This window comes from Helianthus annuus, chromosome 11 (genome assembly GCF_002127325.2).
Source record: "Helianthus annuus cultivar XRQ/B chromosome 11, HanXRQr2.0-SUNRISE, whole genome shotgun sequence".
NCBI classification, from domain to species: domain Eukaryota; kingdom Viridiplantae; phylum Streptophyta; class Magnoliopsida; order Asterales; family Asteraceae; genus Helianthus; species Helianthus annuus.
The window spans coordinates 182318527-182341147 of NC_035443.2; the positions used below are offsets into that span (position 1 = coordinate 182318527).

At 34.6% G+C, this 22621-nt stretch overlaps 2 protein-coding genes across 2 annotated transcripts; both read left to right on the forward strand.

Moving 5' to 3' along the window:
* Positions 1–1143: 1143 nt before the first annotated feature.
* On the forward strand, positions 1144–7154 carry LOC110891379 (RNA-binding protein Y14A). Its single transcript, XM_022139077.2, has 4 exons — positions 1144–1609; positions 5117–5253; positions 5852–5997; positions 6865–7154. Exons 1-4 carry the CDS (start codon positions 1330–1332, stop codon positions 6908–6910), a joined length of 609 nt encoding a protein of 202 aa, XP_021994769.1. The 5' UTR covers positions 1144–1329; the 3' UTR covers positions 6911–7154.
* A 4399-nt stretch (positions 7155–11553) lies between these two features.
* Positions 11554–21231, forward strand: LOC110891380 (DDT domain-containing protein DDR4). The gene is made up of 12 exons (XM_022139078.1): positions 11554–11716; positions 13305–13415; positions 14100–14186; positions 14278–14315; positions 14909–14990; positions 15090–15196; positions 15658–15793; positions 17219–17311; positions 17397–17511; positions 18025–18067; positions 19234–19644; positions 20686–21231. The coding sequence occupies exons 1-12, from the start codon at positions 11618–11620 to the stop codon at positions 21002–21004; spliced, it is 1641 nt and encodes a 546-aa protein (XP_021994770.1). The 5' UTR covers positions 11554–11617; the 3' UTR covers positions 21005–21231.
* The last annotated feature ends 1390 nt before the right edge of the window (positions 21232–22621 follow it).

Below are 22621 nucleotides of genomic sequence, written 5' to 3' on the forward strand. Positions count from 1 at the left end.
TATTATTATTATTATTATTATTATTATTATTATTATTATTATTATTATTATTATTATTATTATTATTATTATTATCAAATATATTATAGTTTCACTACAAGAAAACGTGGCAATAGCGACGACAGAGACAGATGTCGCCGCTAAAGACCCTGATCTACGACGCTACTAGTAATAAACCCTTGTCGCTGCTAATAAGTCGTCGCTATCTGTTCTCGTTGCTAAAGGGCTGCCTCAATGTGTCGCTGCTAAAAGTCTTTTTCTTTTTTGATTTTTTTGATGCATTTACAATATTTCCGGTTATATACAAATCTGACAATTTTCCAGTTTTTTCGTAAAACAAACAAACTAAATAAACATAATACTTAACATCCTAAAATTGCATAAAACGTTTAATTCGCACATTAACATCCTAGAATTGCATAAAGTGTAAAAAACTACAAGATGGTTGTCATATGTCGATAATACTTAACCGTCATCGTCATCCTCATCGTCATTATCGAAAATGTCATCACATCGTTTGCGAGTTGCTTTCCCTTCGAAGCAAGATAGCAGTCAAGTTGATTAAAAAACGCCGGGGTTTGGAACAAACCAGAAACATATTCCTACAATAATACATATCAAGACCCATATTAGCATATTAACATACTACCAACATATATTTACCAAAGTAACATGTGTTCGCCAAAGTAATATGCGTTCACCAAAGTAACATAACATGTGGTCGTTGATCTTTTATAACTTTTTAAAGTAAAATTGTATAGTTTACCTTAGAAAAGAGTTGTTGAGTTTGAGGTTGCCCACCCAACACATTCGAGGGCATATTGGAAGAAGGTTTATGCCCAATTCCCCGTATCCATCCCCGCCGATCACTCAACACATTCTGAAACACGACAACCTCCTTCGGCGGTTGAGAACCGCTGCCTTCTTCGCCATATTCATAAACACTTACCGAACGAGATTTTATGTTCTTGTTGGTTTGTTAAGAAAATGAACTTGTTCGTGTTTGTTTGTTAATTTTAGGCAACGAGCAAAAACGAACATTGGTAAACACAAATGAGCACAAAGTTCATGAACACAAATGAAAATAAACGAACACAAACGAACATTCATGAACTAAATATATAATACACCATTTGTTGAATATTTTATTTGTCGAAATTTTAAATTCATAAAATAAAATAAAAAACACTAATAAAAAAAAATTCTTGTTCGTTACAAAAACCCTATCTTCCGTCTCCAATAAACCCTCAGCCAATCTCCGCCGTAGAACGCCGCCGCACCGTCGTCTCACCTCTCAAAACAACCTCCGGAATCAAACAATTCAACACAATGGCGAACGTTGCAGACGTAGACGCACTGGATTTCGAACCAGATGACGATGATCTAATGGATGAAGATGCCGCCGTTGACGTCGATGCAACTTCACCTAGGGTTTCCGCTCACATACCGAAGCTTAAATCCGCCATCACCGGTGGCTCCGTCGCCGCTGCCGCTGTTAAGAAAACCAAAGGCCGTGGTTTCCGTGAAGAAACTGACGCTGAACGGAATAATCGTATGTCAGGTCGCTTTGATTCGCTTGATTCCGATGGCGGACCCGGTCCAGAACGATGTGAGTTGTTTTTTGAATTTGTGTGTGTGTGACTGTGTTTTTTTTTTTTTTTTTTTTTTTTTTTTTTTTTTTTTTGTGAATTAGTGTTGTTCTATACTTAATTTGTAGTTGTTTTAGTAGTTTTGTTGAGATTTAATGTAATTAGTTTGTGTAGCGATCGCTTTAGCGTGCTATGTAGCGTATAGGTCTAGGTCTAGGCCAACGATAATAGCAACAATTTTTTTTGTTTATTGTTAATATAAATAGCAATTAAAATATTGCTATAAAATTGCTTGATTTTAGGTCTTTGTTAAATATTATGATATAATACACATATTAAAATTTTAAAATTTTTTTCTCTAGTGTATTGCTATTTATAAAATAGCTGCCCGCGATTTATCGTTATTCGCTATGTAGCATGTTGGTACCTTATCTCTATTTGTCGTTGTTCGCCATTAACAACTGTAGGTTAAAGTTTGTATATCTATTTTTTTCAAACGGTGCGTCGGAACAGTTTCAGTAACTTGCAAATTTAAATTCTTTTTTGTATGTCTGAATGGTGTGTCGGGTAGTAGTAACTCGGAACTTTAAGTTGCTTTTTGTATAGATATACAATTTGGAGGTGTATTTGTATAGATGCTTTGTTTATATTTAAGGTTTAATTGTTAGGGTTTCAGTGGTGATTTGTGAGTTTCATAGGGATGTTATTTATAAGAATTGATGTTTATGTTAATGGTGACAGTTTTGAGGCAATAATATCATTTTATGCAGATGTGGTTGTTGAATGATATGAGTGCTATTTGGTAAAAGTCAAACTAATTGCCTCCAGTAACATAGGATGGGGTTATGCATTATAGGATGAGTAAATTACAAAAATTGTCCTTTATGTATATCACTTATTGCAAATTGTGTTCTTTGTCTTCAATAATTACAGAAAACGTACTCGATGTTTGCAAACTCTTGCAAGTTATGTCCTTTAGCCCTAACTCAGTTAATTTTTGTTGTTAAATCTGACCAAATGGACCCCACATGATGATAATATTTATGGTTAAATCTGACCAAATGGACCCCACGTGAGAGTAAAATGACCAAAATACCCTCATGTGGGGTCCATTTGGTCAGATTTAACCACAAAAAGTAACTGAGTTAGGGCCAAAGGACATAACTTGCAAGGGTTTGCAAACATCGAGTACGTTTTCTGTAATTATTGAAGACAAAGGACACAGTTTGCAATAAGTGACATACATAAAGGACGATTTTTGTAATTTACTCTTATAGGATGGTGAAAGATGATTAAAATAATGGGAAAAATCGGATTCAGTTGTCAACTGTCCCTATCGGAAATAGGGTTGACTACGGATTCGAGCCATAGCACATGGTTTCATAAAACCACACGATTTTCCCGATCTAAATCAAGCAGGTTTTACATGAAGAAGATTTGGCTCAGCGTGTTCTATTCGATACGGGTAGGAGAAGAACCCGACCCGGTATTATTAAAATAATAGAGGAAGCAGAACCAAGTCAAGATGATACGGATCAACCCCTTTTTTTGCGCCAAAGATCTGACCATTTTGAGTGTGTAAACTAACATCATATGTGGTTAATTTAGGATGGTTTAAGATGATCAGTAATTTTCTTGTATGTGGTTGGTATAATGTTTGCCAAGTGACATAACAAGTAGCTTTAAAAGAGTTGATTTTTTGTTTTGTTTTTTGATTATCATTTGCATGATGTCGTTTATCCTTGTGTTATATACTTCCAATTGAGAGCATACATAACATTGTCACATCACATGGTCGAGAAGCTTGTAGAAGCTTCTAAAACCGTTCAGAACTCTAGACTATGCTAGAGTCTCTCTGGAACTATGCAGTTAATACGGTAAAATATCGGATATCGGTCTAGGACCGATATTTGAGATATAGGTTATCTCAGTGGGATATCGGTAATTTTAATATCATGCAGAATTTATATATATATATATATATATATATATATATATATAGGGAGGAGCTCATGCGAGAACCACCCTTATTGTGAGAACCTTGAGAACCAATGTGAACACAACCTAAAATAGCTAAAAAACCTAAAAAAACCTAACCCCCAACCCCCCCCCCCCCCCAAAACCTAAACCCCCCCCCCACCCAAAAAAAACCTAACCCCCCCCCCCCCCCCCAAAGCTAAAAAAACCTAAAAAAAACCTAACCCCCACCCCCCCCCCCCCCCCAAGCTAAAAAAAACCTAAAAAAAACTAAAAAAAACCTAACCCCCCCCCCCCCCCAAAACCTAAGCCCCCCTCCCCCACCCCCCAAAAACCTAACCCCCCCCCCCCCCCCAAGCTAAAATGCTAAAAACTAAACCCCCAAAAAACCTAAAAAAATCTAAAAAAATCAAAAAAAAATCTAAAAATTTTTTTTTGATTTTTTTAATATTTTTTAGGTTAAAATCGCTACTTTTCGAAGCAAAAAAAAAAAATTTTTTTTTTTTAAAAAAAAAAATTAAAAAAAAAATTTTTTTTTTTTTTTTGCTTCGAAAAGTAGCGATTTTAACCTAAAAAATATTAAAAAAATCAAAAAAAAATTTTTTATGTGATTTTTAGCTATTTTTAGGCATTTTTGGTGTGTTCACATTGGTTCTCGCGGTTCTCACAATAAGAGGTGGTTCTCGCATGATCTTCTCCCTATATATATATATATATATATATATATATATATATATATATAGCAATTTAACACTAACAATTCCGTGATATATCGGCTATCTTGGTTTAAAAAAGCTTTCCTTAAGCGCGATTAAGCGCGAAGCGCACCTAGGCACAAAGTAGATCGCCTTGTGTGACATAAGGCGCAAGGTGTACAACAAGCGCAGCTGAGGCGCGCTTTTTAGGGGGAAATCGACATAAGGCAAAGCTGAGGCGCGCACTTTTTGTACGTGGGGTGTTTCTATGCTTCTGAGTGTTGTACAACAGGCTTTTTATGCTGTACATTTATGTTTTTTTCATTTTAAAACATATATAAAGCTTAATTATAGCTAAATCATAGGTATTGGATGCTAAACACTTATGGGATATATAAAATAAATTATATAATCACTTTGCGCTTCGCGTAGGAAAAGCTCACCGCTTTTGTGCTTCGCTTTTTAAAAATCGGTTTTAGGACTCATCGCTTTTGTGCGCTTCCCGCTTTTTTAAACCAAGTCGGCTATATCAGTCAATCTCGGTGATATATTGGTTTTATCGGTCAAATATCGCTGATAATATCGTTACCGATATTCTGACCAATATTTTACATAGGACCGGTCAATATATCACCGATATTAACTGCATAGCTCTGGAAGCTTAAGGAAGTTCGGAAGTAGGTAGAAGTGTAGACCTAATAGGTTATTGTAGACCGTTACGCCTTGTAGACTTCCGACTTGTTGATTTGTGCAGACATAACTATTTACCAATCATTTTTTACCTTCTGTATATAAATTGTAAAAGAAGACTACTTGTTTAGGATAAAGCTTTTAAATTATACAAATGTTCTGCAGCAATTGAAGGGTGGATTATGCTGGTTACCGGAGTACATGAAGAAGCCCAAGAGGATGACTTACAAAATGCGTTTGGAGAGTTCGGTGAGATTAAGAACTTGCATCTGAATCTCGATCGACGAACCGGTTTTGTGAAGGTATAATGATTATTTTCAACTTAGTTATATTCTCTTAATGTATATGAGTGTTCAATTATGAACCACAAATGTTGAGAATGTTAGGAATCAAACATGAACACAAACAAAGAAACTTTAAAGAAGAGATACGGGGATTTAACGTGGTTTGGTCAGTATGAACTACGTCCACGGGCTGCAAGTAGTACTCTTTTAGAGTTAATTACTGTTTTCGTCCCTGTGGTTTGTCAAAAATCACTATTTCAGTCCATTAGTTTAAAATCGCGATTTCAGTCCCTGAGGTTTCACTTTCGTAACCATTTCAGTCCATGTGGTTTCACTTTCGTAACCATTTCAATCCATTATTATGTTAAGTACAGGGACCGAAATGGTTACGAGGTGGATTGAAATGGTTACTAAAGTGAAACCACAGGGACTGAAATCGCAATTTTTAAACTAATGGACTGAAATAGTGATTTTTGACAAACCACAGGGACGAAAACAGTAATTAACTCACTCTTTTATTTAGGTGTTAACAGAGTTACAATGCTAAGACCACTACTTATAATATGTAATTTATCTCGTGTCATGTAATATATGATGTGAAGTATGTATTATACAGGGGTATGCGCTGATCGAATACGAAAACTATGAGGAAGCAGAGAAAGCTATAACTACAATGGACGGAGGTGAACTGCTGACTCAGACGGTCAATGTCGATTGGGCTTTCAGCAAAGGTCCTTTTAGAAGGATAAATAATAGGAGAAGGTATGTTTTCTATTATTCTTGACCCAGGTCAAGTTACCAATTTTTTTTTCAATTTTTTCGAGCCTTAAAAAGTCAAAAATTTAGGTTGGAGTTATGTGGTGGAGGCTCTCATATATCACTTAATGCACAAGCAACATACTAAATTTTGTTTCTTTTATTATAAATATGAATAATCTTTTATTTTCAGTTCAACTCTTATTTTATAACTATGAATAATCTTTTATTTATAGGTTATCCATGTGTTACTATATTGGTTCTTATAGTTTTTAGATTTAATTTAGTTTGTATATGATCCTAATCCAATAATTATAAATATTATATATGATTTTTACAATTATTTTTATTGTTTTTATTTAAAAATAAAATATAAATTTAAAAAGAAAAGAATAAATGGGTAAATTGCCAAAACGGTCTCTAAGGTTTGGAAATTGCCAAAATCGTTTTTGAGTTAATGATACATTTTTACCGAGTTAGTGATTTGGATGGAAATGGCAACAAAAATAAAACGTTAGTGCTTCTGTTACAAAAAAAAAATCTTAATTTGGATGTAACAGGCAAAAGTGCTCGAACCTCGGGGACAATTTTGGCATTTTACTTTTTTTATTAGTTTGCTTTTTATAATCACATTTAATATATTGTCCTTTTTAAAAGGTTAATGGGTCAGCCCAACCAAATCAAACTCATGAAACTATATGTGGCAATCATGATCCATTCTACAAAGAAAAGGTTGATTTGGAAAAGAAATAATGTGTACGGGTCCATTCAAATTAGACAATGGGTCAATTTAGGTCTGCTCAAATTTGACAACATGTCGAAACATGCAACTCTTATAAAACTTGTTACATGACCTGATACCTGTTTGCGCAGATCACCTCATGGCCGTCGATCAAGAAGTCCAAGGAGGAGATTTTGATTTGTTGGACACTTAATCTACAGTGTGCGTTTTGGTTACGTTTATGTTTAGATCGCCAGGGAGTGAGTTTAATTTGTTGTTTTTTATAGTTTCGTTGTTCTTGAATGTTTTTCATTGCCTTTGAAATTCTGATGTATGTTCTTGGACTTTATCCATATGTTCTTGACCCATCTTCATCTACTACACACATATGCTCTTCACATATGCATAAATAATTTGTATTAAAAATAGTTTTGTTTGCTTTGATGCCGTTCATTGCGTTTTCTTGTATTTCTGCATCATTGTTCCAAGTTCGTTTGCTTTAGGATAACCGTTAGTTGATGTTCTATATGTTACTACATTTGGTCCAACTAGTAACTAGTACTCGCACGTTGTGGCGGGACCGTTATAAACGTTTGCAAATTGAGATTGAAACGTAAAACATAGAAAAGAATAACTAAGTCGAAACGGTAAAGAACGTTAAACATATAAAAGAATAAGTAAGTCGAAAGGGTGAGCATTATTCAAGTAGGTTAAAATTAATACAGTATATTGAAATTCCAGGTGCATTGTTACGGATATCAGCCGATATCGGTTTAGTTCATTGTAGTGTCGGTACGATGTTGGTCAGTACAGGTGTTTTGCATTGATTGAAAATCATGGAAACGATACTAGTATCAGTTATGAAAAATAATGAAAATTTTCTATAGTAAATATTATTTAACTTAATGGCGCTATAAATTGTCGTAATTTTGGTATTTAGAAATTTTAAAGTTTTAGAGAATTTAGCTAATTATACTTGTAATAAATGTGAATTAAAACTTAAAGTAAATGGTGATATTTATTTAGAGTTTAGTTAGTTTAAAAGAAGAAAAGAAAAAAGAAATTGAAAATCAGAAATCTTAGTAATCAATGAAAAAGACGAAGACATGGTCACAAAACGAACCTTATCAAATGGGACAATGGATAGTGGATTCAATAGTGGACAGGTGACCCAATAGGTGTATGTAAATTGAATAGTAAAGTTGTCTCAAAAAGTATTTTTGCTAATTTATAGTGGGTAATCTTGGAATAAATGTGAATTAAAACTTAAAGTATTTAGGTGATATTTATTTAGAGTTTAGTTAGTTTAAAAGAAGAAAAGAAAAAAGAAATTGAAAATCAGAAATCTTAGTAATCAATGAAAAAGACGAAGACATGGTCACAAAACGAACCTTATCAAATGGGACAATGGATAGTGGATTCAATAGTGGACAGGTGACCCAATAGGTGTATGTAAATTGAATAGTAAACTTGTCTCAAAAAGTATTTTTGCTAATTTATAGTGGGTAAATTGGATAATAAGCTTGACACGTAGAGAAAGATGTCATGATTTAAGTCAACTAGTTTTTTTACATCGCGTGTTGCGGTGAAACCGAACAAATGATAAAACAAACGTGATTTAAAAATAGATCGTGTTGTTTAGAAAGACAAACCATTAGAACAATTTAGTTTATCATAAAATGATATCAAATACATACTTTATTTTGATTACAACTTCGTTTTTAACAAAACTTATAACGGAATGTCAGGTAAAAAAATTAAGTACAACTACGTACTTAAGTTTTTGGAAAAAAAGTTATAAACGTAGATATTATTAATGAGGTATCAAATTAATCAATCGATATATTAATATATGTTCTAAAAAAAGAAAAAAAGAATTATTAAAAAGATGGTAAAAAAAGATATGGTTTTAAAAAAAGAAAAAAATAAAAATATGTTATTAAAAGTAAATATAATAATAAACTATTATAATATATTAAATAAAAAATAATAAAAAGCTATATATTATTATAAAAATAAAGTTACTATCTATCACTCTTCAACAACAATATATATAATAATATATATAATTGTTTGGTGGTAACATTGTACCAACTTAGGGAGATGAACATTTTTACAAGTTACTACTACCAATTTTTAACCACTTGATGGCATTTTGTTTATAAAAGTAAACGGAAAAGATATGGAAAAATACGACGACACAAACACAACGATGTATAGTGGTTTTGATTGATATTACCAAAATAACAAACTCATCTTACATCCGCTTTGTAAAACTCGGATTAGATTATATTTAATAAGTTGAGATTACATGGAGTTGAAAAACATACTCAAAAATGGCTAATGAATATTTAAACACAACCGAAGTGAGGTTTGGGTCAAATGATGAACCAGAGATTTGAAGTTGTAATTTAGCTAAATCTATAAATTTATTTTAACGGTAAACGAAAATTATATAAATAAAAAGAAAAGAACGACCATCGAGAAACTGACATACAAAGTTGAATTACACTAAATACTATCCTAAGAAAACCAACCACCACTTGTAGCTTATGTATACACTAATACACATTAAAACAAGAGTATTCACCATCTTAGTAAAAGATCCCTCATGTTTTATATACGGGAAAATCTCGAACTTCATAAGAGATCCCCCATGTTTTATATATGGGAAAATCTCGAAAATGGTCATTGACCAATCTCAATTTTCAAAATGGCCACATTTCAAGTTTTGGGAGAGACGTTTCATGGATCCATGTGAATGGAAACCGACATCCAATACAAACATGAGTACATGACACGTGGCGCCTCCCAAAGGTTTCAGACGCTTCCCAGAAGTTTCAGACGCCTCCTAGAAGTCTCGGACATCTCATAGAATCTCAGACGCTTCCCATGCACATGGATCTCTGAAACATCTCTCCCAAGACTTGGGAGGTGGCCATTTTGGAAATAAAGGCTGGTCAATAACTATTTTCGAGATTTTCCCTTTATATATTTCTTGACGACTAAACATTATGTAAATTTTCATGTAAAACCTTAAACGTGAAAGTAGAACATGGGACTCAAAATGGCATGAACCATACGTTTAATTTTGGGTTGTATAAATGTATAACGAGCTTCTTTCACCTCACTTTTGATTTGTAATAATGAATTGAAAATCAACCAATGAGTTAATAATGTTGTAGACCTTTTAAAATTCTTTGCTACAATTTTATATATTTTTTTTTTTTTGAAAAAAGGGAGTTGTGACTCACCGATGAAATATTTCAAATGAACCAATTATTATTATAAAAAGGTTAAAAAATGTGGGTATCAAATTGATGGGTGCATACGTAATACGACTTTGTAGGGATTGTTGTTGTGTTGAAAATAACAAATATTACGTTTTGTGGTGATTTAGATATAAATAAGACGATTAATATAATTAGCAAGTAGTTATGGGTGTATACATAATTAATAAGTAGTGATGAGTGAATATATAATTAGTCTGTGGGCGCGTATGAAATAGGATGTGGGGACTCTTACTCAGCATCCGTAAACCAATGATATGATATCACATGTTTGATTCACACGCTCCCAGTCGTTAATAACTAATTGATTATTGTACGAGAATACCGATGGAGTCGTCGTGAGCTAACCACACGCCACAGTTAGGGTAACATCACTAAAGTCACAATGGCATGTTGATGGAGTTAAAGCCAATTTGATCATATTACTTGAACCTAATATACTATTATAAACAAAAGTTTTAAGGATAAACCAAATATAATCATATGTATATGGTTCCTCTTGCATCTAACATTTTCGAACCCACTAATTTTTTATCAGTGTAACCGTATTTAAAAAAATAGTAAATGTTTTAAATCCGGATCTATCGGTTAAATTGCACACCACTTATCTTACGTTGCTAGTTACGAGTAAAGGAACTAAGTAATAGAGATAACTTAGTCACATAATATATTATACTATTATTGTAATTATTTATAGTTGATGTATCTACTTTGTAATATCTCATATATATATAATCTCATCGCTCACCCTAATTTTAGTTGACGTTTCCAATTATCCACACGGTACAGAGCCAGATTTGCTCTCCCTTCCTCTCCCTATTGCGATCGTAACCTAATTTCCCCAGCTGGTCTCTCCATATGACCCCGACTTAATCAAATGGTTCCCCTTCTCTCTTACCAAAAGCTATCACGTCATATTGATGGATCTTCTATCGCTCCTCTTACTACCATCACTTCTTAGGCAAAATCAGTCCCCAACCCGGACTATGCAACATGGTTCGATTTTGATCAACGAGCCATCATTCTACTCTATTCATCTCCCATTGAGGAAACAGTGTCTGAAGTTCTATTTTTAGTTGGTGTCCCTACTTAACATCTTATTTATATATAATCTGATCGTTCACCTAACTTGCGTTGACATTTCCAATTATTCCCACTAAGAATAAACAAAAAAAGCCGATTTAAAAAAAATACAGATAAACCAAATACCTGAAAACCGATTTAATATTAATGATTACCATCAAACATAGATTTTTAAAGGTTATACAATTTGCATATCGCATTTATTACATCCTCAAGACTCAATAAGCTAGATATTATCTCTAATATCATTTTAAAATCTTAACGTTCACATTACTAACGGTAACTAATAAACTAGATAACATGTCATAGAAAGAAACATTTCAAAATTTTCTACAAAAAAAGGAAGTACATAAATGTACAGGGACTAAACCTGTCAAACCCTATACTACAAGTCCCATTCTTGCCACAAACAAAACTTTTATAACTTATTTCTGAGCGGGAAACCCCTACTATTTAACCCGAAATCTCACACTTGTTTTTTCACACACACATACGCTCTCTCGCTCTAGGTTTTCTTCTCTCTCTAGAAACGATGAACGAAAACGGTCACAAATCGGAATCGGAGGTTGAATCTGCTCGGATTCGGCTTCGTGCGCGTTGGGAGCTAGCGTCTGTTCTCAATTTCTTGCAGGTAGTTTGCGATTTTTGGGGTTTTTGATTCGTAATTATTAGGTTTGATGTTATTAGGTTTAAAAGTTGTGTTTTTTGTATTGGAGGATGTGAATTTATAGTTTTGATATGATGTTTATGTGAAATGTGTTGAATTTTGATGAAACTCGATTGTTTTTGGAAAACCTAGAAATTTGTGTGTTGGTAACGTAGGGAAATAGGGGAAATTGATAGGATAGATTGATAGATACAGGTATAATCGTTGAAACGGACCGAATGTTTGATATTGAGGAAAGAGTGTGTGTGAGTGTGGGGGGGGAGGGGGGGTTGTTCTGTATTTGGAACCTGGAGAACTTTTGAAGATGGAAAATTTGAAGCCTGGAAGCTGAAAGGATATTAAATTGTGAAATGGTTTTTGACATGCAAATAAGTGTGTATCTAATGCATTTTGTTAATAGTTAAGGTTACTACAAACTAAAATGATATAACTTATATAAAGTGAACATGTAAAGAATGATATCGTAAATTTTTTGTTTTTACGGTTATTATGTTTTTATATGGTTGTTTTGATGATCTGCATTTGTACTGTTTGTGATGTTTCTGTGAAACGTTAGTGGTAATTATTGAGTTTTGATGGAACTAGATTTTTGTTAGAACGAAAGCGAGAAATTTGTGTTGTTGAGAGAGTTGGGAAATAGGGGAAATTGACAGGAAAGATAGGATAATTTTTATGGACTATAACATATAGAATGTATCGATTGCATTGAGAACTTTTAAACATAGCTATTAAAGGCGCGAGGCGCACTCAAGGCGATTTATTGGACCCGTGGCTTTATTTGCGCCTGGGCGCTTGCTTTAATAACTATGACATGAACTAACCTGAAGCATAGTTATTAAAGGCGCGAGGGTGCACTCAGGGCGATTTGTTGGGCCCGGGGCTTTATTTGTGCCTAGGCGCGCCTGAGCGCTCGCTTTAATAACTATGCTTTTAAAGATGGTCATTTGAAACCTGAAGAAGTCTTGGAGATGGTAATTTGAAGCTTGAATATGAAAGGATACCAAACTATGTTATGATTTTGACACGCAACTAAGTGTGTATCTAATGCATTTAGTTAAAATGATATTGTTATACGGACTAGATGCTGTGAAACCCGCTGACCCATGAACACCTAGTCAAGCTCCATGTTTCTAGCTGCACGTTTATTTACCCACGTACGTATGCATGAAAAGTAGTTTTCTGTGTTTCCCATTTCTGCACGTTTAACCTCGTGTCTCTTTAAATTCTCGTATGCATATCATGTTTCCTATTCATGTATTGTAAGCCTATTTAAATGGGTTTTATCAATGAATTCAGTAAGAAGAAAACTTTGAAATTTGAATCAGTTTATCGTTCATTTATTTACTTAGTTTGCTGCTTATTTCCTTTCGGAGTCTGGTCTACTCGAACCGACATTATCATTATTAATTAGTGTATATAGTGAACATGTAAAGAATAAAATCATAGATCTCCTGTTGTTTCAGTTATTATGTGTATATATGGTTGTTTTGATGAGTTTAAAGTTTAACGAATCAGCATACGTGTAAGTTTTATAATATGATATTCTATGCAGGTGTTTGAGTCTGTAATAGGCAGTGAGTTGAAGATTGATGCAGAAGAAATTGAGCAATCACTGATTTTACCAGACAGACGTCTTCGTCTGCTTCACATTGCACTCTTGAAGGTTCTTTTTTTCTTCTGTACCGCTCACTACATTGTTACTCGTTTTGTTATGTGTAGTCTTTGTTGTGGATGATGAAATCGTTTTTTTTGTTTTCCAATAATGTTTTTCACTTTGTTGTTGGCGGTTTAGGGTAGCCGTTCAATAGGTCTGAAGCAAGTGTTAGTTTCTTAAATGTTAAACCTTTAAATTCTTATGCTACTTTTTGAGCATGATGAACACGTCACTTATGTTTGCTGATAATGAGAGCTTACAGCTGTTTTTAAATAATTGTAGAGTCAATAATATTTGATATATACGAAAACAATCCGTACTTCTACATATACAAAGAACCACTTAAATGTGATCTGTCACATAAATATGGTGAAGTTGATTACAATACAGTTTCATATGAAAGCTATTGTTACGGTCAGATTGTTCAGTTATGATATTTACATTAATGAACACGGTCGCAAAGTGTTGTGATATTTACGTATCAGGAAATGAGCTCAATCTTTAATGCTACTTGCATGGCTTCATGGTATGGAAATATCAACGTAATAATGTATGATGATATGGACACTGAACTTATATATATATATTTGTATGCTATTTGGTTGATGTATGTAGATATTAAAGCTTCGGTTATCACTCAAAGTTTGTTTAATAATATTTTCTTCATTTCTTCTTAATTTTTTGAATATTTAGGGAATTCCTCCTGTTAGTAGAAACCTAAAAGACCCTGATGCTTGGGTTGTGATACTCTCTAAAAAGGTCTTCATGTGGTGGCCATGGGTAGGTTTACTGAATATTTTTAATCACTATAATGACCTCAATTATTTTAGATTCACGAGCAAAGTAATAGAAAAATTTATATAACTTTCAGGTTGCTCAGGGGGAGTTTCCATTAAAGGCAGCTAAAGGGTATTTTTTTTATCTCTTTATATCATTCATGAAGCTAGAGAATCATCAAAAAATTAAGAGTAAAATGCCATTTTCGTCCCTGAGGTTTGGCCAGTTTTGTGACTTTTGTCTAAATATTAGACTAAATGATATTTAGTGATAATATAGGGTTGATTATGTAACATTGTGCTCTATATAAGTACACACCTATTGTAACCCTAATGATATTATCTAATACGAATCACATTGTTTGTTTTTCTGTATCTGGATTCAAAAGGTTTGAAATATTGCTATTTTCATCTGGCATGTTAACTCCATCCATTTTTCTCCGTTAAGTCATCCATTTTTCCCGTTAAGTCAGGCCTTTAAGTTAACAAAAAAGACGGAAATATCTCTGACTTAACGGAGAAAAATGGTTGGAGTTAATGAGCCGGATGAAAATGGCAAGATTTCAAACCTTTTGGATGTCCAGATTCGGAAAAACAAACATTTAGACGAAAATCGCAAAACTGGCCAAACCTCAGGGGCGAAAATGGAATTTTACTCAAAAATTAAAATAAAGTAAAATAGTAATTTAACTAACAACTTTCTTTTGTTGCTTTGGTGTAATGCAGGGCGGAGATGGAAACATACAAAAACCTAGATCCTACAGTTCGTCTCGTTATTCTTAAAGCTCTCTGCGAGATTCGAGCTGATGTATTACATCCAATCCTTTTATTTCTTTTCTTATTGCAGTTCATGCAACTTTTATTATTTTCATGTTTCTCATGTAATGTGCTGTGTTTTCAATCACAGCAACATGATGTGATTGCATACATCAACGATGCGGTAAAAATTAAGAAGGAGGTTTCGGCTTTTCGTAAAAAGAACATCGGGGAAGATGGAAAAGGAACTTCGTATTGGTAAGTTCTTAAAGCTAATGCTGCTCTGATAAAAGTAATTAAACTTTAATGTAAATGATTAACAGTTAACTAATGTTCGTGTTCATAGTTGTTAATAGCGGCTATAGCGACCGCTATAGCGCGCTATGTAACGATGCGACGTAGTGTCGCTATATGGGTCATAGCGACAAATAGCGATGATAGTGATAGTTTTTTTTTTGATGTAAATAGCGATTAGATATAGCTACAAAATAGCTGGATTTATAGGTTTTTGTTAAATATACATGTAAAATAGCATATATACCAAGGTATTTTGATATAATATACATATAAAAATTTTCAAAATTCTTTTTCTAGTGTATCGCTATTTATAGAATAGTGGTCGCTATTTGTCGCTATTCGCTATGTAGCATATAGGTCCCTTGTCGCTATTTGTCGCTATTCGCTATTGACAACTATGTTCGTGTTTGGCACACTAACAGGTTGGATGGCAATGAAACTATTGGTTTTAGATTGTATAAGGAAGTAAATACTTTAAAAGGAAAAGAAACACCATCAACTATGAGTTATCAATGGGAAACTCTTGCAACCAATCTAGAGGAGTTCGAGAAAGTTATGGTAAGTGCGTATTTAAATCATTTGTAGAGGTGGGAATTTCGATTCATTTACTTAAGAACGGCTATTCGAGTTGTATTTTCTCTAACGGGTAGTTAAATAAAAGAGTAAAATGCCATTTTCGTCTCTGAGGTTTGGCCAGTTTCGCGACTTTCGTTCAAAGGTTCCAGCTGGTTAACTCCATCCATTTTTTTTGTTAAGTTAGGGGTATCTTTGTGTTCTTTTTGTTAACTTAAAGGGCAATTGAATACTTGTACATTATGCTAAATACTTGTACATAAAGCAAAAAAGACCGAACTGCCCTTTAAGTTAACAAAAAAGACGGAAATACCCCTGACTTAGCGGAGAAAAATGGATGGAGTTAACGAGCTGGAAACCTTTTGGATCTAGATGCGGAAAAACAAACCTTTGGACAAAAGTCGCAAAACTGGCCAAACCTCAGGGACGAAAATGGCATTTTACTCTAAATAAATTTAGCGTAAAAGGAAACAGGGTAAATAGGTCAAATTTGTTTAAATAATTTTAGGGCATAAAACCTTTTGTGTCATTTTACCAAATATTAGATTAGTAATAAAGTAACATAACTCACAACCTTGCACTCTATCTTTGCATGAATAAAGTAAAATGATAAAGTGCATGCTCTTTTTTCTTTAACACAGTACATATGATTAAATTCCCGGACATGTTAAAATTTAGCCGATTTTTATTTTTATGTAGTTAATGCGGTAAAATATCGGATATCGGTTATCGCGGTGGGATATCGATAATTTTAATATCATGCTAAATTTATATATATAGCAATTTAACACTAACAACTGTAACAAGTAAGAACTGATTAAGACTTAAAACACTAACATTTAACAGTAACAACTAACAATTAAGACTTAAAACACTAATAGCAGCAATAAGAAGAAAAACGAACGGTAGAAATAAGAATGGTACTGATATTGGGAAAATCGGTGATTTATCGATCAAATATCGGTCCTATATCGGTCAAATATCGGACAATATCGCTGATATTATCGGTACCGATATTCTGACCAATATTTTGTACTGCTATCTCGGCAGGGGGCCGATAACCGATATATCACTGATATATCGGGATATTAACTACATAGTTTTTGCATGATCAAGTCCCTAAACCTTGCACAAAAGACTTTTTTAATATGTTTTAAAGTTGGGTGTTTTATGTGTAGATTCAGCAAGAGGGTTTTGTTTTACAAGTGTCTCTTGATCATACCATAATCATTTAATATTTCAGGACAATCAATCAACTCAACCAGTTTCTACACACAAAATTTTCCATTTTGGCCACCGTTGGCCAATGTATTTGGCCCGCCCGACAGCCCATTTAACACCTTAAATCATTTGTCAGTTCTAAGTTGTAAATAGAGGCATATAATACCTTCTTTTTTCTGGTAATGGCAGGATGAATATTCATCTAGTAAATCAAAACTGGAAGTTGCCATTAGGACTGCTGTTGAAACCGAAGCCATTCCTGTTCTTAAGAAAATGTTTAAGGTTTGTGTCTCGACTCTTATTTAATGTACACGAAACAATAACATATCATGTGTCCAGTGTCAGTTAGTTACTGGTGTCTTTACAGAAGAAGCAAAGAGAACTGCAGAAAAAAATGAATGAAGAGAGGATTATAAATAATTTCTCTAGATCTGGAATCACGCGTTCGTGCCGTAATCGCAATGCTATCAGTTACACCTTTGGTATGTAATAGGTTTTCTTATTTATCTATATATTCTTAGGAGTGAATTACAAGTTTTGTCCTTTATCTTTAGGCTGTTTTGCAAGTTTTGTCCTTTATGTTTAAATTTGACGAGTTTTGTCCTTTATGTTTAAAAATCAAGCACGTTTTACCCTTTGGGCCTAAAAAATCAAGCACGTTTTGTCCTTTATGTTTAAAAATTAAGCACGTTTTGTCCTTTATGTTTAAAAAATCAAGCACGTTTTGTCCTTAAAAATCAAGCACGTTTTGCCCCAAAGGGTAAAACGTGCTTGATTTTTAAACATAAAGGACAAAACTCGTCAAATTTAAACATAAAGGACAAAACTTGCAAAATGGTCTAAAGATAAAGGACAAAACTTGCAATTCACTCTATTCTTAGGAAATCTTTGTTTAGTAATTGTATCGAGTTAAAAAGCTTAAATAGGTAAATATTATGCATGATTCATTGGAAGATTTTTTAATGCGAGCTTGTTCTGTTACGTTAACTTTACAGATGAATACGACAAAGTCATCAGCGAGGCCATACGAGATGGCAAGTAAGTTGCATTTATTTCAGTACTGTTTTTTATTGTTTTTATCTTTTTTGTTAGGGGCGGCAATCCTTGACATGACCCGAACCCGACATGAAATAAAAACAGGTTTAGGTCGACTAACATGACCAGGGCCGTTCCAACGTTTTTGGAGACCCTAAGCGAACTATGAAGTGGGGACCTTAATTTCACCCATAAACTCTCCAATCCCGATGGACCCGTCGCCATGGGTGATTACGGTTACTTTTTTTCGTCTAGTGATAGCCGATAGCCTAGAAATTGAAAGCAGGTTGTGATGGGAAGTGGGAACGATGATTGCGGCTGTATTTTAGGTGCTTTAGGCCGCTGAATAATGATGATCAGGTCGATGGTTGTTGTGTTGTAATAGCTGGAATTCAATACGAAATGGGCTTTTAAACTGGGCCCTTTTCTTTTGCTAAACGATATTTACTTTGGGCTCCTTCAATGAAAAACTAGTTAGGTTTTGAAATAAACGTATTTATTTGGGCATAATACATATACTATATATAAAACTTTCTAAAAAATTGGAGGCCCTTATTTTTTTGGTGGCCCTAGGCACGCGCCTAGGTTGGCAAGCCTATGGAGCCGGCCCTGAACACGACCAATTTAAGAAAACGGGCGCGTTTGGGTTGACCCGTATTAAATACAGGTCGGGTTCGGGTTGACTCGTATAACAATGGTTGACCCATTTAGCTATTTAGAAAAAAAACTTCTATATTTTTGTTTTTGTTTTTTTCATTTCCATTTTACATGGTTAGTCATAATAATGTTAGTTTTGGCACACTATATTATTTACTTGTCACACTCATACTCACCATTAAACATGTTATCGATAATTCGCTTAAAACCCAACAATTCGCATATAAATTGTCTACATTTATGACTTATTTAAAAATACAGGTTAAGCGGGTCGTGTCGGGTTGGCCCAAGGGTTGAAATCTTTGACACGGATAATAAATGGGTCCAGTTTGGGTTGCACATTTCAACCCGCCAACCCATCAACCCGACACGACTGACACCCCTAGTTGTTGTCATCCAATTCACGTGAAATATAAGTTGAAAAATCCGAATTTGGATCTTAAATCTCACATAGTTTTTTTTATAAATATATACTACCATTAAAGTAACAGTTTTTAATATTGCTTTGATAGGAAGATGAAAACTAGAGACGAACAAAAGAGTGTAAAAAAGGAAAATGTAGCAAAAGAGGATCCACAGCAAGCTGGTGAGGGTGAGTCCAGTGAATCAGATGAAAAAGTTGGTTCCGGAGGTTCTGGTGAAGATTCAGATGAAAATGTTGGTTCTAAAGATGAAATTGCTGAAGATTCCGGTGAAGAGTCAGATGAAGTTGCTGAAGATTCCGGTGAAGAATCAGATGAAATTGCTGAAGAGTCCGGTGAAGAATCAGATGAAAATGTTGTTTCTAACGACTCTGGTGAAGAATCAGACGAAAACGATGTTTCTGAAGCCTCTGATGAAGAATCGGATGAAAATGTTGCGTCTGAAGCATCTGGTGACGAATCTGATGAAAATGACAAAGAAAACATGAACCATAAAGACAGGTCAGTTCTAAATTCTCAAAACTTTAAAATTGTAGAGTTATCAACACAACGATTAATGATTGCAGAACTAATATTATAAATTATTACAGTAATAATTCAAATCTTTTGAAGAAGAACGATTTAGGGGCGTTTGGGATTAACTTAACAGGTTATTGCATAATTTAAAAGAAGATAAGCATTTTTCGGTGTTTTCATAAAGCAGTTTGAGATTGCTTAATATCAAACTGATTGATTACTTTTGGCAGATTCAAAAATCAAAATTACAATTTTAACCTTCGTGTGAAATAAGCTCTTTTTTTGATCCGATTCGTCACCATTAGGAGGCTTTATGCATGAAAATATAGTTTAGATCAAGGTTGGAGAACTCGCTAGTCGCTAGCGGGTCGGTGAGTTAGGGACTAGCGACTACTCGGGATTACTCGGGATTAATCGGATCGGACTTTTTATGTATAATTTTAAGTTTTTATACATATATACATATATTTTTATACGTAATTTTTTTAAGTGGACAAGTTTTGACCGGAATCTGGGAGGTTTTGGCCGAAATATGTGTTTTTTTCCGATTTTTTCTGATTTTTCCGATTTTTTTTTGTTTTTTCCCGATTTTTTCCGATTTTTCCCGACCGACTAGTCGCGATTAGGGCCGACTAGGCCGACTAGCGATTTTTTTACTGATTAGCTGAAAATTACTCAGTTGATGGGCGACTAGCGAGGCTAGTCGCGATTTTTGCAACCATGGTTTAGATGACTTTCATTCCGTTTGACCATTGACATGTCACTCCGTTTGACCCATTGACTTGTCTAATCCTCATACAATTTGACCCATTACAGATGAAACACAACCTAAATTGATCCATTCATAGCTAAATGGGTCAAACGGAGTTTGAGGGACATTTAACCTGTTTGACCCGTCTATTTCTGACCCATTTTAGATGAAACACACATGCTCATAATAATATTGGGATGAAATTGTCACCTGATAAATATACTACTAATTTACTATAGCAGCACTTATGCATATTTCTTTAATCTATGTTTCAGGAAGACGAAATCCAGAAACCAACAACGAATTAAGAAAAAAGAAACTGAAGAAAGCGAAGCTGGCGAGTCAACTGAATCTGACTCTGAGAGCGGCAAGCTTGAAGCCAAAGACATTTCTGAAAACGACGATGACAACAAAGAAAACACAAACAACATCAGCAAAAAAAATACCGAGAACGGTGACCGTTTTATTCAAGAGAAACAACACTTTGGTACCAAGAAGCGATTGGTACAAAGGCCAAACCGCAACACCGCCCTTGAGTCTGCCATTGTTCCTGATTCAGAGGATGAAGTTTCTTCGGAAAACAGTGATGACTAAATTTAGCAGAAGAATATGTCTGAGGTATTTAGGAGTTTTGGATTTTGTCTGTTGTTAGTTAAAACAGTTAGTGGGGGCTGTTATGATAGAATGGTGATTGTATCTTTTTGAGCCTAGTGGATGGTTTTTCTTATGCAAGAGAAATCATCCATGTATACACCAATTGCCATACATCAATAGTTTTGTTTAAACCAACTTGTGGGTTTGACTAGTTGAAGGTTTGACTAGTTGTGAATAACTGTTAAACAAACATATGGGTCAAAATTAGGGTGTAAACAGGCCTAGTCGTTGTGAGTTGCTTGAGATCGGCACAATAAAAGCTCAAATCGAGCTTCAACAAGTTCAAGCCCGAGCTTCACATATCGAGTTTGATTAGGCTCGCGAGCCTAAATGAGCATATTATTTTATACGGTTTTATTTATTATCTTAAGATTTATTTTGCAAAGTTTATGATAAAAAAAACAAATAATATAGGGTAAATTATACTTTTCGTCCATTATGTTTATATCAAATTGCAATGGATGCCATTTTTCTTTCAAAATTACAAGAATCATCCTTTATGTATTAAAAACATGGCACCGTATGGCCGTTAGCACTAACCCAATTATATTTATCAGTTAAGTTTGAGCAATTTAGTTATTTTATCCATATGTTTAAAAAAGTATATAAAAAATAAAATATAAAACAAAAAGAATAAAAAATAAAAGATATATTTAAAATAAAAGGTTATTTATCAGTCAAGTATCAAATAGTTTTGAATAGAAAAAAAAAAGATATATTAACTGATGAAACAATGGTTAACTGAGGTGGTTAACTCACTGGTCTCGTCAAGTAGGGTTAATTCCTTCTTTCCGAGGATCGCTGGCTAGATCGTCCGCTGCTTGATCTCCTGCACAAGGAAACAAACCGTGACTCGTAACAAGGAGGATGGGGTGGGGGGTGCTCCTTGTTACCACTCTTCGGCGTGAGAATCAGTAATTTGCTTGAGCTGACCGCGAGTGACCATTACCCTTATCAAAAACCCCCACCAGCAAGAACTTATCTGTGTCCGTGCGGGCACGCACGAACACACCCTTAGAATCCAATCGGTCCAAGAATAAGAAGAAGTCTTACCTTGTTTATGAAAACGGGTGTACATAGCGATGCGGCTGGCACCGCATCCTATGAACATTTTCGTCATGACAAGGGATCTGGGCAACAGCAACAGTCACCACAAGTGGCGATGCGGCTTGGCACCGCATCCCGCATATGTCTTCGTCAGAACGGGAACGCAGGAACATCAACAGTTACCGCAGACAGCGATGCGGCCCGACACCGCATCTTGTCTATGAGGCAAGTGGGACTGACACCACAGAGCAAGTGACACCACTGGCAGTCGCCTGTCAGTCCATACGTAAGCAACAGACTGACACTGCAGTAGGACGCGGCTTCACCTCCACAACCGACAAGCCTGACACACCTGCATAAGGGCGGTACGTCGTCGGTCTGTCCTCTCCTTCACTCCTCAGCTATAAATACCCACCCCAAACCAGATTTGAGGTATCTCTTCACAACTCTCTCACTACTACTATCACACTTTGTTTCTCAAGAAAATTACTGATTCTCACGCCGGATAGT